At 40.0% G+C, this 18,608-nt stretch overlaps 1 protein-coding gene across 4 annotated transcripts; it reads right to left on the bottom strand.

Moving 5' to 3' along the window:
* Positions 1–16: 16 nt before the first annotated feature.
* wizb (WIZ zinc finger b) lies at positions 17–17,931 on the bottom strand. Of its 4 annotated transcripts, none has more exons than XM_082180229.1 (17): positions 17,680–17,931; positions 16,985–17,139; positions 16,484–16,661; positions 16,112–16,196; positions 14,949–15,115; positions 13,376–14,851; positions 11,327–11,797; positions 10,797–11,165; positions 8,069–8,218; positions 6,873–7,442; positions 6,244–6,708; positions 5,617–6,132; positions 4,950–5,486; positions 4,363–4,574; positions 3,975–4,266; positions 3,719–3,881; positions 17–2,898 (listed from the first exon to the last, which is right to left on the bottom strand). In XM_082180229.1, the coding sequence occupies exons 2-17, from the start codon at positions 17,087–17,089 to the stop codon at positions 2,613–2,615; spliced, it is 6,042 nt and encodes a 2,013-aa protein (XP_082036355.1). In that variant the 5' UTR covers positions 17,090–17,139; positions 17,680–17,931; the 3' UTR covers positions 17–2,612. The 4 variants fall into 4 exon arrangements, with proteins under 4 accessions (XP_082036355.1, XP_082036356.1, XP_082036354.1 ...); XM_082180230.1 differs by having other exon boundaries at positions 14,964–15,115; positions 16,985–17,165; XM_082180228.1 differs by having other exon boundaries at positions 16,985–17,165.
* Positions 17,932–18,608: the final 677 nt, after the last annotated feature.

An 18,608-nucleotide genomic window follows, 5' to 3' on the forward strand; every position in this document is an offset into this window, starting at 1 on the left:
AGAGTGCACAACTTGCTGAGATTTTAGAGCACATTTAATGATTTTCATTCAAGAGCAGATTCACATGAATCCGTCTCTGGTCAACACTTCCATGGCACTTCTCTCTTTCAGTCACAAAAAGTCATGTTTTCCTCTCTCTCATACAACACAAACACTTGTACAGAGACTGCAGTCTAAACCAGCTGAGGAGATCTTTAGGAGATCTTACACCATCTGCTGTGAAGCACATGCCAACTGGGCAACAGTCACAAAATGACCCAACTAACCAATAACAACATACATAGCAGTTGCATTTAAGACACATTTTTAGAGTCCTTGGACGAGGACTTGACAATCTCCCTTTGAAACAATCTTCAATTAAAAATCCATTCACATCCACTCGTTCACATGAGCACCAATGTACTTAATCTTAAAAGAGAAACTGACAGAATAAAAAATAAAACACTGATCTATTCCACTGGTATGTAACTGCAAGTAAAGGAATGCACATCTCATTAAAAAATACACAGCATTAAAAATTGAAATAAATTCACAAAGATCACATTTGAAGTGTTAAACTGTTAATATCTTCTTCTTGTCTATACATATGTTAGGTAAGATATATCAATAATATTCCCTTTTGGAATACTAAAAACCTAACAGTCAGAGTTAAGTCGTGAAAGCTGCAACAAACATCCATAGTGGACCAGTTTGTCATTGCTTCCCTGTGAAGATATGGAAACATAAGCAAAAGCACTCGTATGTTTGGGAGGCAGTCACTGTTTTTGCAGTAAAAATCGACAGTCAATTCTTGGATGAATCAAGCACCATAACTATGGTGAACTTGTATGGTATACTCACATAGTAAACTATACTTAGTTGTCAATTTCTATTTATTTTAAAGCAAATCCACAGCAGCAAATCTGCTGCCACCGTCCACTGCTCAAAGACAAAACAGAACGGGGACTTGCAAACGCTAAAGCTACCAAAGCTAACAAAACATGTGTGACGTCCTCTTTGGCACATTCTGTCACTGGCAAATTTAAACAGTTCTTAAAATCCTTTCCTTGCTTTTGTTTTTGTGAAAACGCCATCAGATTGGTACAGGGAAAAACTTCTTAAGAAAAAAGCGTCATACACAGGCATTTAGCACTTTATGCTCAGAAAAAAACAATATATATATATTTATATATACAAGAGTTCAAACACACGAACGCTCCCTAATTCGTTGCAGATAAAAGTGCATCGTCTTTTTACTCTTGTAAAACATTCAATGTAGTGTAGCCAAATAGTTCAGTTCATTCAACATTCAAAAGAGCCATAAATTTGGGTTCTCTTGAAATCTGGAAGGGGGAGGGGGGGTCTTAATCTTAATAGTCTTATTTTTATAAGACTAAAATACTTCAGCCCATCAACTTTTTTCAAGGCAATTTCTCAGAAAGCTTCATTATCATTTAAAAAGCAACCAGAATACTTTTAGACAGTGGAGTCAACTGTTTCATTTGGAGTTTACTTTGTGTCAAGCACAGAAGTAACAAGAAAGCTGCTGTGAAAATGGAGCGATCTAGAATCAAAATCGTCAAAGCATTATGCAAAGCATCGCATAAACTTGTGCAAACGTGCTACAAAATAATGTGCTGTATGAAAGAGCAATGAAGGCATAAATACGTATGTTCGAATACAACTGGAAGGCATGACGTAATTTTTCATGCTTATTTTGTACAAATGTTGGACGTGCTAAAACAATGCATTTAACTAAGTGTGCTTAGCTTATTTAAATATTTAGCAGCAAATGGTTCCAGACAAGTTTGATCATCTCTAAGTTGCAAGATTGAACTGAGAATATAAACATCAAGATTGCAGAGGGATAATGACCCCTTAGCAATGGAGCAGAAAAGGATCCAAAGGAACAGAAAAGGAAAAGCATGTATCGTTTTGACATGAACCCATCTATGTCTGCTTAAAACAAACATCTCGCATCTTTTTATAACTGCATGGCAGTGCAAGCTTGTACTTAATTATCACAGTTAAAAACTGTGAACTTGCAAATGCTTGAAACAGAAAAGCTTTGTTTCAAAGGGCCAAGGCCTTTTGTCTAAGTGCTTTATAGTTTTATCTCTGTGCCTTTTTGATTGTAACTCTGATTTGTCGACGATTCAACAATACATTAGGTAAGCTAAACGGTTTTGCTGTAGTCTTAAGAGTTCCTCTTGAACAACAAATTTTAGGCATTGGGCATAAGGGCCAGGTAGCTTACAAAACTGAACTCACCACATACTCTTTCTCCTTTTCAAAGCATAAATGCATGAAACGTTGCATTGTACTGTGATTTTTTTCCCCATAAATAATGATCAATCCTTTCGAGGGAAAAGGGAGATGAGAACTGTCATGGCAACACACCTACCTCTCGCCTGAATCATAACAGATGCTTGTGATGTAGGTCAGGGTAAGAAGGTCGCTAGCTGAGAATTTTCGAAAAAAATCTCTCCCTTTGATCAGAGATAGAAATATTCAAAGATGAGCAATACAGAAACCAAAAAGAACAAATTAGGGATATAACTGGTGAAGATGATGGCATCCCATACATATGTAGGAGGGACACATGGTCTAATTTGCAGGCGAAGGAATTGGCTCTACTGTGGCCGGACGGAGACTTGGTTGAGAGTGGGTGTAGGTGTGGAGGCTGAAGTGGGCATTGGGGAGGGCGTGGACGGGGTCGCGGCAGGAGCTGTGGTTGTAGTGGAAGAGGAAGTAGCAGCTGAGACAATGGGGTTTGGAGCAGGAGTGTCACTTTGGACAGGAGTGTCGTTTGTGGGTGATGCAGTCTTGTTGTAGTTAAGATTGAGGATGTGCTGCTGCAGGTGCCTGATCCAGTCCTCCTGTACCGAGAGAGGGCCGTGAAACTCCATGTCACAGAACCTAAAAGAAATGATTTACAAATAAAACATAAGGTTCTACACATTTGTAAAAAGAAATGTCTAAGCTATTTAAAAAATATCATCAACACACCAAGGCTTCATCTACACTAAGGACATAAATATGATCTTAAATAAAATACATGTACACTAGCCGTTCAAAAACCGAATGCACTGACTACTAGGGCTGGGAATCGATTCCTCGATTCTGAGGCCTTGGGAATAGAGTAAATTCCAAAGGTTGGAGTAGATTCCTTCAAGGGGAATCGACTCCTCATTTATAACCTTTTTCATTTCAACAAAGCGTATAATTAATTCGCCTCTCGCTCGATAATAGTAAAATCAATCAGAGCTATAGAAATTTATTTTTTATTTTACAAATAAAGCTTCATATTATGAGAAGGCAACATTCTATGACCTTTATCCTGTAGTCATGGTGAGATTAGGATCCTGCAATCAAAAAAAAAAACAAGCATAGAAAAAGAATAGAAAACAACAGTGAGGAATCGATTCTTGGAATCGACTCCCATCGATTCCAGAACCAGGAATCGGACAAGATTCCAAAAATTTCGGAATCGAACAGCCCTAGTGAATACCAAGATATTAAGGCATCATAGACATGCTCAGAGCACAATGATCTCACGAAAATATAGATACAAAGTTTTAGACCAAAGCTATGTATCTATTCTATCTATGATTCTAGATCATTCTACAAGAGTCACTTACTAGTTTCCATTTCAGTTAGCATTCTAGTTATGTAGGCTGTATATAACCAGGCAGCTCACTAGATTACTGACAAGACTTAATATGCAAGTACAACTCACCGGCACTTGAGTGAGTAAATTTTACCCACAAGTCTAACCAGTGGGGTGGAGGGAGGCTTTGGCACAAGGGCAGGAACAGTACTGGAGCGAGGCTTTGGGGGGCCACTCTCTCCCTCCCCTCCTTCAGCATGTGACGGGTGTTTAAGTGGCCGTCTCTCAAATCCTTAAGAGAATGAAATCGGCAGCTTAGGTACAATTTTGCAAATACATAGGGAAAAAGGAAGACGAAGAGATTAAGGTAAAGTTTTGCTCAGACCTCGTGGCAAACGCACGTTGAGTTCACTATGGGCCACCTGTGCATGTGGAAGAGCGTTATTGGAATGATGGCCGCCAGGCTGTGGAATAAGGCCATGCTGAGTGGAACTTCCACTCCTGCTTTTTGCGTCTGTTCCTCGCGATGACAACCCCCATGAACAACTGTTGGCATCACGTTCAATTGCCCTCTTTTGAGGCAAAGTGAGAGATGCCCATTTGGACACAGCAGGCTTTTGGGAAACAGGAGTTGTAGGGACAGAGTTACAGGATGGTGAGAGAGTGGAACTGCACCTCTGCAAAAGAATACAGAAATTTTAATTGATATAGAAAGAGCAATCTTTTCATATTTTCACAGCTAGAAAATTACTGAGGAGTAGTTGCTTTCATACTTTCTTTTGGGTATAGCGGGCTCCTTGCACATAACTTTGCTGCATCTCTGCTGCCTTCTGTGGACGGCTGCGTATCCAGGCACTCAGCGTCTCGATAGGCGAACCATTTACACACCACTCTGTAACGCCAAACTGTCGTAAATGTGCCCGAGCATGACTGGCCAATGCCTTCCGGTTCTCAAAGTAGAATCCACAGAGTTCACAACTAGCATCTGAAAAGGAAAAACAAAAAGATGAAGCCACATTGTTTTTTAGAATATTCACAAACCATTTTACGTATTTCTGAGTAAATCAGGATATTCAACAAGGGGGAAAAAAATGCTAAAAAAGCAAACACTGAATATTTCACAATAACACCAAGAACATCTGTAAAAAGAAAAAAGCAAATAGGGTCATTTTTAATACATATTTTTGCTTATAACCACAAACTTGATTTTAAGTCTTGAAATTCTGAATTGAGGTCTTTTATTTATTTGAGTCATTCTTGTGCAAACATTGAAGCAACAAAGACATTGAACTACAAATAGTCTTCAAACAATGTTATGGAGAAGAACCAAAAAAGAAGTCTTACAAAAATATTCCCTTACCCATGTGGCCTATCCCATGCTTCTCCGTTGAGGCTTTTCCCTTAAAGGAATAGTCCTGTGGGGGAGGCGAGAAGTTTTTAGATTGGATGAGCAATGTCTTCTCTCCAGGCTGTCCCTCCTCTACCAGCACCTTCTTCTTCAGTGGAGACACTCCAAAAATCTTCCCCACAGGTGAGGTGGGGGACAAGGTCATGCTTCCCAGCCCATGCTTATGGAGGCGCGAACCAGAGTGTAACAGATTAAGAGGTGATTTGCGGGACAGGGCAGAGGTCTGATAGCCTGGACTGTTCAATGAAATTACACCATCCTGTCCCGGTTCCTCCTTTATACCTAAGGCAACAGATGCAGGGGTTGTGCCCTGTCTCCTCATGACTTCCCACAGTGTGTCAATGGGCGAGCCATTTACAGACCACTCTGTGATACCCATATGCCTTAAGTGTGATCGTGCGTGGCTTGAGAGGCCTTTGCGGTTTTCGAAGAATTCACCACAGAATTCACAGCGAATATCACGGGAAGGTTCCTTCTCCTGAGTCATGACTGTAGGAGGAAAGACCGTAAAACGACAACAGATGATTCAATCATCCAATAACATCATTAAACATGATAAAAGTAAACAAACAAACACAGACTACAGGTGTGAAAACCAAAATCAAAAAAAAAAACTTACCCAAGTTGACTGGATAAACATTATCTGAAGTAATTAAACTGGAATGTAATGGCTCTGGACTGTAGCCTTTATTTCCTCCCATGTCTGATCCTTTCATAGTAACTTCTACAATTTCCGGCTCTGGTTTTGGCTTAACCAGCTCTACTGTTTGGGGGGAACTGGCAGCAGATGTCGAAGGAGACATTTTGCGATAAGTAGGCTGGTTGTGGCTTGGTGTTTTGGCAAAGTGGAAAGGTAGGCGCCCAAGAACATTCCCTGGTGGGGAAGAGGACTGGACCGCAGGCCGAGGCATTCCTGGGCCCGGAGAAGAACAGGGGGATTTGGGGGACTTCAGAGGCATGATGGACGGTAGGCCTCGACGGACTATAATCTCTTTTAGTGTGTCAATAGGTGAGCCATTCACAGACCATTCTGTGATGCCAAGTTGGCGCAGATGGGAGCGAGCATGACTGGAGAGGCCTTTGCGGTTCTCAAAAAGTTCTCCACAAAATTCGCAGCCCACGTCTTTCATTGGCTCTGATAGAAGTATACAGAACAATTTATCAGACTAAAGTTTATGTGTGTAAATTACCTTATGTAATTAGCAAAGAATAAACAAGGACATGCAAAACACGTAAAAGTTGTTACCTATAGGAAAGGACATCACTTCCCCACCACTGAAACGAAGGACCTGCAAAGAGGAGGATTTCAGCTTCTTTGGGGGTGGGCCCAATAGGGTGTGGGTAGAAGACGAGGTAGCTTTGGAGCCAATGGCTGTCTTCAAAGAAGAAGTCGCCATTTTATATAGGACAGGGCTGGAGGGAATATGTCTCTTAGAGGAGGAAGTGGAAGTGGAGGGTAAGAGGGAAGTCATACTGGTCTTCTGGGACCTCAGGTCCTCAGGACCATCGGAGAGAAAAGAATTTGCTTTGTGCTTAAAGTCATCAGTCAAGATGAAACGGTTGAGTAAGTCAATGGGGGAGCCCTTGGATTCTGAGTACTCAATCCCAAAATGGCGCAAATGTGCACGAGCATGACTTGAAAGGCCTTTTCTTGTTTCAAACCATGCACCACACAACTGGCAAATAATATCTTTAGAGTCCATGTCCATCGCTAGAAAAGAAAGAGAGAGGAACAGAAAAGTTAGAGATTTTAAGTACATATAGACAATAAATTTGCAAGAAGGATCAATTGATGACCCCAAGACTATAAAAACAAACCGCAAACAATTTGTTGAAATTCTTTATTAGTATTTAGTATATTAAATGCTTTCTTACTAAGGTTCAAAGGGGCATCTGTCTCTTGCGGTGCCCAGAATGGTTTGGTTGGACTGGAGAGGTTTGTAGATTGTTTCTTTCCTAAGGCCTTATGCTCCTGGGATCGAAGTGGGGAAGACACAGGTAGTAAGGAAGAGATGGGAGCTTTTCTCAGCACTGGGGAAGGGGATCGAGACTTTAAAAATGGAGAGGAAGGCAGAGAGCCAGCTGCAGATGGAGTAGTTGGGGAAGAGGAAACTTTAATAGCGGAACCAGCTACAGAAAACGGGACAGGGGGCTTTGTGTCCAGCAGTCCTTCTTCAGTTTCAACATCTTTTGTGGGGCTAGGTATAGGAACAATAGGGGCATGGTGCTGGGTCTTCTTAGATGATTCCATAGTAGGGGAGGTGCCAGTGAAGCATGCATCCATTGAACGTTCCTTAGTGATCTTGTGGAGGAGATCAATGGGTGCTCCACTGTTCTCCGACATGCCAACACCCAGCTGCCGTAGGTGAGAGCGGGCATGGCTAGACAAACCACGACGTGTCTCAAATGTAGTACCACAAAACTCACATTTCAACAAGTTGGAGCCTGGAAAACAGAGAAATGGTGATACAAGGCCTATATACACTTATTCACTTCATGAATTTTGATAGATGGGATTGCTAACCAATTGGGTATATGCATGGCTTGAACAACAGGATGCATTTACTCTTTGAATGCATGTCAAACCACCTCCTGAGGTGATCAGATTGTTACCCTTCTCAATTGAGTCTTGGAGGGCATTACATTTGGTCTTTTCATGATTGCACAGTTAATCAAAAAGCAGTGTAAATAGTCATTTACTGACTTCTCCACTGTGGAAATAAAAACTAATTTTGATTAGTTGAAAAATGTCACGTAAAAAGACAGAAAAATCAAGATGGCACACCAGGCCAATAAGGGCAAATGTATTTGACGTTTCATCCCATCAGCTCAAATATCCATGTAGATGCAATTAATACTAGCAACTTCAGGTGTATTTAAAGAAATACTTAATCCAAAAATAAAAATTCATGTCCACAATTACTCACTATCAAGTCATTCCAAACCTGTATGAATTTATGTTTCTGTGGAACAAAAAGGTTGAATTTTTAAAGACTATATTTGGATTTTTGGGTGAGCTATTCTTTTAAAAGCAGATTAAAAGTGTTGAGATAAAATAAAATTCTAATTACCCATAGAATCGGTCTCTTTAGATTCAGGGCTCTGTTCCTCTAGAGTAAACAGGGTCTTTTCTTCTGGACTTGTGGCCAACTTATCCATAAGGGGCATTTGGGCCTCCTCTTCTTCATCTTCCTCTTCCTCATCCTCTGCCTCCTCCCCACCTGAATATGCACAGACAGAGACAACATTTTTAAATGAGCCAAATAGTCAAAGCCTTTCAAGGACAACCACAAAGGTCTGAAATGAATGTTTCCCTAAATCTAACAGTTACTAGCTTTCCCTTCACCATATGCAAAATAAATAATAAAATAAAATAATTCATAGTTAATTCATGCATAATTGACTGGCTACGTGATTTTGACAGATTTGCTAAAAGACACCTGGTAAATATTTTTTTCATTATGGGGACAGAAACTTATAGGGCAATTACAAAATATACTATAGTTTGATGTAAATTTCATCAAAAGATGAAATAAATAATTTCAATTATATAGCCCTTAAAATTCACAGACATTTATTGCTTGAACTTTGAGATAATAGTCCAACATTTCCGATCGTATTTCATATCATTACTTTCTTTCACTTATTTTGGCAAAAGTTTAACATATTAATCTGCGTCTAAACAATTATTTCTAACTCATTTTATTTTTCTCACAACTTAAGCATCATGTTGCACAGAAAAAATGTTAGATGAGCATAGCCCACCCTAGCACTCTGCTAAGTCTGGGCTTTCACAGTAGATTGCAATTTGAGGCAGCATTAAACTTACTGTAGTTATTTACTTAGTGTTTTTAAAATGGACAAACTTCGGAGATGAAACCATAAGGTACAGCTAAGCAATAGTCTTGACCTCAAACAGCCACAAGATTAGGCTACTATTCTAGTTTAACTACATTTTTAGACAAGGCTATAAAACAACAGGTTTATCTGACTTAAGAGTTGTTTTATTTTGAATGCTCAAGTCTAACAATTAGATAAACACAACCAATATTTTATTCACTCCAGAGATAAATTCAGCAGGCCTACTACAGTCGTAGCACACAGTGTTTTTCTTTTGAAGCTCCTGCTGGTCTTGCTCTTCTCAGCATATTCAATATAATAAGCTGTGAACGCGTTCCTGCGGTGGGCGTTTCTGTTCTGTCATTTGATCTGTCCTAGACACAATTCTAGCAACATCAGCCCTTTTTCTCCTCAGACTGAAAATGAAAATTCATTGTAATGGCACACATCGCATGAAATAACCAGACAAATAGACAAAAGACATCAAATGCAGTAAGTTAAACATTAAAGCCAACCGTTAAATAACTTATTCAGGACAACATAAAAGAAAACAAGCAGCTAGCGTTGTCATTATTCTTTTCAAAAACGTTTTTCTGAAAGTGCGCGGAAAAAGAAATAAAAATCAAGAGCAAGAATAACGCGTTGGCGCGCTCCATTTCAACATTAAAAAGCACCTCAAGTAAAATGGCGAAGACTCAGCCTAATTTCGGTAATCATAAAGACATATATGCCGTCATTTTGACAGGACATCAAAAACAGCGTTTAATAAGTACCTGTGCGCATAATGTCACATATCTTTACTTTTAGAAAAGTGACAGACAGCAGGGGAATCAGTGGCTTTCACACGCGCACTCTGTCTCACTAGACCCTTTCAGACATCAGTAATTTAAAATGCACATCGGGTATGACAGGAGCTTGTCTTAAATGTTAACACGATTGCATGCCATGCAAGCTTGAAAAGTGGCTAAGCTCCGATCATATGCATCTTTCATGCATCCCCATGCACGGCGCGGAAGTGCATGCACTCACCATTCAGCGGCTGCAGCGCATCGGACTTATTACAGCACCTACAGTCAGACAATTTTTCCGCTATTGTTTGTGTCTGCGGGGAGGTGGAAGCAGCCATTTTGCCCCGCACACATGCACTAACGCACCAAGGCGTGACGAACCGAATAAAGGCGGAGACTGGGATAACTATTAAATGCAAGACAGACATCAATTACATTAACGAATGTTGCATTAAGAAATTAGCAAGTGTTCTGCACCATACAAAAAAAATCTTTAGAACTGCTTTTACAACTGCCCCTGACAGCATTACAAAAAATCCCAAGGTAGCCACAAGCTTTAGAGGTTTCTCTTTAGTAAGCTAGCAATATTTTGGACTTCTGGCCACAAAGCAGGCGAAGTAAAGGGCAGGCTTTTTATGTAAAAGAAAAGTAACTTATAAGCAAGTAATGTAAGAAATGTAACATTAGAAACGTCACTTCAACCTTTGAAAAGACATCTAAACACTAATGCAGTACAAACTTTTTTTATTGCAAATTATATTATGATTACAACTATTTAAATTTAAGAATTTTTAAATGATCTTACTATTTTGTACGTGTTCACCCTTTTGCTTACTGCATGCAATTGAACTAGTATGACTCCACAAGTTTTTTTGCGAACCCTCCTTGTTATCCAGCATGATGTTACAATGTATCAAAAAGCATCTTGTGCTTTAATAGTTCTACAGTTCAAGAACATCTGACCTTTTTGTACAAATAAGCTAGCATTTGAGTAATGGCAGAAATAATGCAGAATCACAAATATTTATTGTCAAAATATATTCTGTCAGACTTTTTGTTGCATCATTATTTATTAACAGCCATTTTTGCAGTGATTTAAAGAACTTAGTAATAACTATGTAGTGACCAAATCTTTATTTGAGAAATCAAGAAGTAAATCCCATTCACTTACCCTCTGGTTCACTGATATTGTGCTTTTCTTTCCAGTGCTGTTTTGGAGAGTCAGAAGAAAGAGTGGCAAGATCTGCAGTCATGTCCTCCTCATCTTTCATATCTTTCCTGCTCTCTTGCTCTTCATCAGAGTTTTCCTCTTGACTTGACTGGAGAGTATGTGTGGGAGCAGTGGGTAGAACAAGATCTGGATGCTTGGCAAAAAGCTCTCGGAGAATATTAATGGGAGAAACCGTGACTTCCCAATTGGTGATGCCAAAGTCTCTGAGATGGGCTCGGGCATGACTGGAGAGACCAGCCCTGGTGTCAAAGCCAGCACTGCAGAACTCGCATCTCATAACGCTGAAGGTCGACGGGTCAAAGTTGGCGACTAGAGATGGCAATGGAAAGTATTACATCAAAAAAAGTTACACAAGCCTTTGGTTCTGTATCGTAGCTATGGAAAATATATTTTCATGAGACATCAAGTTCACAGACATTAACAATAGTAGGCAAAAAGCCATCTACATTTACATTTAGAAGTCTCCTCACCTTTTTTCTTCTTTTTCTGGTAGGAGAATTTCTTCTCAATGGCATTAACCTCCTCTGGGGAGATGAAGTGCCTAACGTTGTAACTGACACCCACTCTGTTCAGATGACCCCTTATGTGATTGGCTAGTCCGATGCCATTATGGAATCGATCTGGGCAATAAGGGCATTTTCTTTCCACACTCTTGAACAACCCCTCTCTATCGTCATCTTCATCATCTTCCTCAGTTAATGCACCAATAAGACGATTTACAACATCTTCATCATCTTCATCTTCTTCATCCTCATTATCATCATCATCACCATCCTCTAGTTTTGTAGCAACAAGTGTGTCTTCTTTGCTCCTCCCCTGACTATCAGATTTGTCTTTTTTGAGTTTGGGTTCTTCCTCCTTTGCTTCAAGCTTTTTGCTGCTCTTCTTTGGTGAAGAGGAGCTGGCTTTGAGATCCAGAGCACTGGCAGGTGGCTCACTCCCTGAGGTTAAAGTGGAGTGTTAAACAGTATTTAGCAGTTATGAAAAAAATAAACAAAGATGATTATTGCGCAATAAATTATTGTGATTATTGCGCAACAAAATGTTTGTGGGATGCAATGAGAATGATGGCAAGCTGAGTTAAAGATAAAAGTTGATCTAAATGGAAATTCTGTTTTCTTTTACTCACCCTCATGTTGTCTGAAACACAAATGACTTCTTATGAAACATGAAACAAGATATTTTGAAGAATGTTCATGCTTCTCTTTTCTATACAACAAACGCATATTGGGGTCAGGGGCTCCAAAAAAGGAAAAAGTATTGAGAATGTCAAACAAAATGTCTCCTTTTGCGATCAACAGAGGAAAGAAAGTCATATGGGTTTGGAACAACAATATGGAAAGTAAATGATGACAGAATTCTCTTTTTTGGCCTGACTGCTCTGTAACCATTTACGATCTCTGTGGCACTGCTCATCATTCACCCATCACCCTGCTGTATGAGAGGGGAGTTTGGAGGTCAGAGCTGAGAGACTCTATGATGACGAGGGGTAACTTGTTTCTTAGCTGGGCTTGCTGCCCCTCAAGCAACCCCAGCCTCTCTGCTGCCCCTCAGAGGCTGGCTGAGAAGCTGCTTTTCAGGTGCAAGGCCAGGGTGAAACCTGGGATTTCCCCAAGTTTATGGCCAAGCACAACTCATGTGAACTACAGTATGTGCTTTTAGAATTTCAAGACTTGGCATTTGCCTCCCATCAAAATATTGGTTCTTGTGACCATGGCCACTGACTGGATTAACTGTTCCTCTCCTACAGTAAAAATTGAAGGAAGAAAGTCACTATTCCACCAACAGTGGCTAATAGTGAGCATCAGCCAATGGAACAGGAAGTTACACCTCACAACTATAATAACTGGCCAATGGGGAGAGTCACTCCTTTAACCAATGGCCAATCGAAGAGGATGTTCCATTACACAAATTTGGTTCAAACGACTCAGGCACATTGAATCTAGGCATCACAATAGCACAACAATACATACAGTAAACATACACATAAGCATGCATCACTACAAGACCAAAGACAGAAGTACAGGTAATGTATTTATTACGAATATGATATTAGAATTGTGACTGCAAATTCTAATTGTTCTGTTGTGCTGGTTAATGACAGTATTATTTAATGTATTATTTAATATATTTAATATATTTAATATGTTATAAGTGGATGGCGAGAAATTTATGGAAAATAAAAACAAGACCTTTCTGAAAATGCATTAACAACTTAATTAGAAATATACCATTAGTTTATGCTATTTTGCATCCTCTCTTGTTCCCTACGTAAGTGTTGCATTGACAAGTATAGTTTCCGTTACACAAATGCTGCTGACAATACTAAGTGTTAGCATTTACATTTATGCATTTGGCAAACACCTTATCCAAAGCAACTTGCAGATCATTCAAGTTTTGCCTAAGTGCATATGTCTGTTTCCTGGGAACTGAAGCCTTGCCATTGCCATCACCTTACCAGTTTAGTTACACAGCTAAGCATTGACTGGTCTTGGTGCTATAACTTGTTATTGACTTACCTGTTTTGGAGTCTTGTTCTGAATCATGCTCTGGTTCTAGGGTTGGAATGTCTTCTTTCTGGCTCTTATCTGCAGTCTGGTTTGAGATTTGGACTTGCTTTGTTACACCGGTAGTCAGGGTTGACTTACGATCAAGTCTTGCACTTGCTCTTGTGCGCCCCAGTTTATTCTTTGCAGCCCGGACTGAGCGCTTTTTTCCTATGCTCTTGAATGCCACATCCTTACGCCTTGGATTTGGAGGAGGAGACATTAGATGCTGAGGTTGTAGAACATTCTCTTCCATAGAATTAGCCAGAGATGTCTCTCCTGTTTGTCTCGACTCCTCCGGATGGTCTGTATTTGCATGCAGGGTTGCTTTATCAGGTTGGTCTGTGGCTTCTCCTGGGGTTGCAAAAGCTCTTTGACAAGACAATGAACTAGAGTCCACCTGTGAAGGGGAAATGTCGGGCTGTGTTTCTTTAGGTTTTTTGGATGCTCGGATGGGGTACCTCTTGTTGAGAGGTGAAGTGATAAAAGTTGGTGTAACATCTGCAGAGGACTGGACCTGTCCTTTCTTGCAGGATTTCTGCTGGAAGCGGGGTGAAGTTCGATAAACGCCAGCCCTTTTTCGGGTGGTGTGCGTCTTGGAGTGCTCGGAAAGCTCTTGAGGCACATCACAGCTGAAGTTGCACTCAAGACACACAAACTGGCCACAGTTGACCTTTGTTAACTCTTGGATGACTGGCTCCGATGCATTACTGCAACTGGCTTGCACTGCCACCCGCTTTTCCTCCTCATTTAATTTTCCAATCTCTTCAAGGATTTTCTGCCGTGACTCCTCATGGCATCGGTGATGATCTAGCAGCAGTACCTTGTCTACAAACTCCTGACCACACTCTATACATTCAAAAGCATTTTTATTAAGATGTCCGCTCCAAGCTTCTTTCTCTCCACATTCCCATTTCTTCCCAGGTCTACTGACCTGGCCATGCTCAAGCATGTGTTCACGTAGATGGGCACGTTTTTTGAAGTAAATGCTACATTCTACACATGTGAAAATCTCTTGGGAGAGGTCTCCGTCCAGTTGGTGGTCTACTACTGAGTTCTGCCTCCCCCGTACCTTCTCTGTTTTTTCCTCTTTAAAATCGAACATCCCTCCCCCATCCTTTGCGGTTTTCTTACGCTGCTTTGCTCCAGAGGGTTTTCCCCTGGTCCTTCTGCCGGCTCCCGTTGTGCGTTGCCAGGTGCCTAAACCAGAGAAAGGCCTCAGTATGACCCTCTTTTTCCTTCTGCGCTGGATGAAGGTGCAGTGCGCCCAAGGTCCAGGTGGTGGACTCTCTGGCTCAGAGTCTGCTGGGAAGGTGTATACATCTGCCTCTTTGGTGATCTTCTCTTCCTGCCCTCTGCGATTAAGGACTTTCTGATTATCTTTCTCTTCTTTTTGGCATCCCTCTTTTGGTGTAGTGTCTGGTAGATAGCTCACTTTGTCTTTTTCCACTGCAAGTAAATAGGGAAAGGTTTTATTGACTTGAGTATTTTTTTATTTCACATGGTGGTATTGACATGAATTCAAACATGCTTTGAGGTACAGTACTTTTCGTTTTTTTACGTTTTGCTGCACGCTTCGGTAGGCTGGAGTCTGTTGTTGGCTCCATGTATGTAACATCTCCTTTATTCTCCACCTCCAGGGGGGCAAGTGGGTTTTTATCAAGAAATAAGTGCTTGGTTTCCACAGGTTCTTGGCACGGATCAATGTCAAAGCTGCAAGTATAAGGATTAAGACTGATGAATAGATTTCAGCTCTATATTTATCTCCATCAAACCCCTCAATATTTAAAATCCTCATATATGCACCTTTCTATAAACAGGGGTGCACATAACTGGTGTGCTGGTGACCATGAATGGAAAAAATAAACAATGTGCAGCAGAAAACATGGAGGGAAGCGCTTTTGAGTGCCAACATTTTTGAGTACAGAATGAGACACGTTTACTTACTGGAGAAAAATCTTAGTGGATTTTTGTCCATCTCTGGTAAGATAGCAATATGATGATAAGTGTGTTTATCAATTATTAGTTATTAATAGGTGTGCAACACATGTGATTCGCAGATTAACTGCTAAGTTTAACCATCATAGAGTGAAAGTTTGTCATTTGGACATGTTTTGTCTTGCCAATTTACACATTCAAACGATTTTAAAAGTGAAAGAAGAGGCAAAAATTGTGCGCATCTGCGCAAAACTTATCTGTGTGCAAAGCCGCACGCAGAGAAAGAAAGAGGCACGTTTCAGACAGCACTCGAACACCGAATTGATTCCTCTTTCGCGTTTACTTGCACTTGAACGAACACAAACACACAAAATTATGTCAAAATACGTGTCTCTGCAAGTTTTCTCTCGGTTATGTCATAAGTGAACAGTTGAGAAAGAAACCGGATGTGTGTCAGTATATTTGATCTGTGCATTCTGTCTTTAAAGTGACAGCAGTCTAATATTCCTGCTGTTGTCTGTGTCATTATTTTAATATAAAATAAAGAATACAGCTTGAACCTTTATTTGATTTCTACAGTGAACAAATAGTGTTAAAGTGAGGAGAGCAGTCAGTAAGAAAGTGATGACGACAGCTTGTTGTATAAGTTTGCCTCTTAAAGTGTGAGTACCAAGCAGCATCTCCAGGTGCTCCCTTGAGAACCAGGCCAAAAAAAGTAATGTGCACCCCTGTCTATAAACCTGTTTTTCCATGTAATTATCTGCATCTCACCTGTCTTGTTGTAGTACAGAGGTGGGACTCCCTGGGCTGTGAGCAGCCAGACCATGAGGGTTAGAAAAGTGCTGAAGTTCTTCCTCTGACATAAACCATTGGAATCCACACAGGAACACAAACAATATACACATGACTTAACAGAAAGCAGTAGACTCACAGTTATAAATACAGCATGTAGACAAACAAAACCATTAACACTTTTCACAGAGAGACAAGTTTCACAGTACAAACACATAATAGTTCAACCTGAATGTAGCTGAATGATTGCAAATTCTCATTTCAAGACTTTTTGAGTTTCTTATGATTTAGATAGACACCCATGTATTTTTCACTGACATGAAAGTAAGAATGAACCAGAGAGACAATTACCATCCAAGGTTTCTTTCTCCGAGTCTGAGTCCCATGTGAGAGATGAGGGAAAGCCTGAAGAACGTGGACTTCTCTGTACTTTACCACAATGTTCCAGTGTGGGGAAAAAGCAGTTTGGACCTTCTGAATCTCCATTTCCATCACCCTTCTCCACTTCATCACAATGCAATAACCCCCCCTGTGAGTTCAGAGGGTTGAAACAAGTCCAACATTACATAGTTCTGTTTAGGAGAGAAATAAAATGTTGCAAGATTCTCACACACGTGTATGCTAATTGTTAAAAGATAGGAATCAGAAATGTATACAATAACAGTGCAACGATAATTGTGATTAAAAGGCATCTAACTGTATTAAAACAATGACTCCCACACATAATGTTTTACATTCATATTTTAACAGTTAGTTGTTATTGTTTTTTTTTTCCATTGGAAAAGGGGAATAAAAATAATGCAAAGATAAAAAAACGTTAAAAAGATCCATTGTCTAGGGCCTTGGCTATACCAGGAAGGTGCAGTTGAGTAAGGATGTTGATGTTGAAGGCAGTAGCCCTTGGTTGGACATCAGATCTTGGGGGTCCCTGGTCGAGAGATCATCTTCAGGTTCCATGATCCTCTGGTGCACAGGCTTGTGTGCAGTTGCAATCCACCTCTCCTGTCCTACATTATGAAGAGCAATTCCATTTCTGGACAAAACACAAACACAACTAAGATGCAATCTAAGACTGACCACCTGAAAGCAATAGATATGGACTAGTAGCCACAAAAATCTCATAATTTTATGGTTTATTTAAAGAAAATCTACAAATAAGCATTTGCAAGATGTTTACAAAGAGGTTAATGTGAGGATAAATTACATACTGCTCTGTGCTATTCAGTCTCTGAAAGAGTGGATTTGAATAGCCTAACTAAATCTGTGTAGAATTCATGAGGAGTATCACTCTGTCTGACCTATTTTATCATGCCTCATTTCCTACGCTTATAATATCAGAGGAGGCCGTTTTTTACTGGAGAAAAAAACCCAGGCTAGTACCGGCTCCCGAAAATATGGTGCTCGCAGATGTAGATCACATGCGTTTATAACTTGCGATATTAATACTGGACCATCTGCAAACGCTGTCCTTCCCCTGCAGCACAATCTGAGACTGTTAAACATTTCCCAGGATGTTGTAGGTGAGGATAAAATTGTGCTACACTCACGGAAAGCGGCCTGTCTTTGGAATCCTCTGCGTCCAATCACATCGCTTTCTCCATGTCCTATTTGGATTCAAGTGGCACGAACGCACGGGCGCTTATAGAGCATGTGTGCGTTGCGCTGTATGCGTCCCGGAGCGTCGTAGCCTTCCCTCAGGATCACCGGGAAAAGCATATAGGTTTAGCAAACGGTGAAGACCGCCTTTGCACTCTAAACACCGGACTCCATGTTGTTAGTTTCGGAGGGATGGTGACGTTGGTGGGGAGGGGAAAGGAGTTTATGTATCAGCCACGGTGTAACTCTTTCACAGCAGGTTGAGAGATGAACAAGACTTGATCAGTGCGGTAGCAAAAGGTGTCGTTACGTACGCGGTGCATAGCTGACCAATTTCAGTTGCATACATTTATTAGTGCTTGACATTATTGTAAACGTCACTAATTTTAAGTGCAAAAGAATGTAAAATGCTACAGTTAAAAACTGTAAAATAATCGAGTCAGCTTAAAATACACATAAATATGTAAAATAGAAAATATTGCAACATTTTTTAAGGACATTTAATAAATTATAATGTATAAATACTATATAATTTATTAAGTAATTGCATAAAAATATATTTTATAATAATATAATACATCTGTCTGTCTATCTATCTATCTATCTATCTATCTATCTATCTATCTATCTATCTATCTGTCATTCTGTCTATCTATCTATCCATCTATCTATCTCAGTCATATATTGTACATTTTCCACATGCCTTACAAAGTCTGTGTACTACAGTTAGATAATTTTAGCTAGAAAATACCTAAAATATTTTAAATAAGTAAAATTAAGTTGTGTTCATGGGGTATTGATTAAAAATACCTTGTATTAATTATAACCACAGCACAGTCAGATTTGTGAATTTACAACATCATATAAGCTAGGTTTGCTA

This window comes from Leuciscus leuciscus, assembly GCF_965113295.1.
Source record: "Leuciscus leuciscus genome assembly, chromosome: 1".
In the NCBI taxonomy this organism is placed as follows: Eukaryota; Metazoa; Chordata; class Actinopteri; order Cypriniformes; family Leuciscidae; genus Leuciscus; species Leuciscus leuciscus.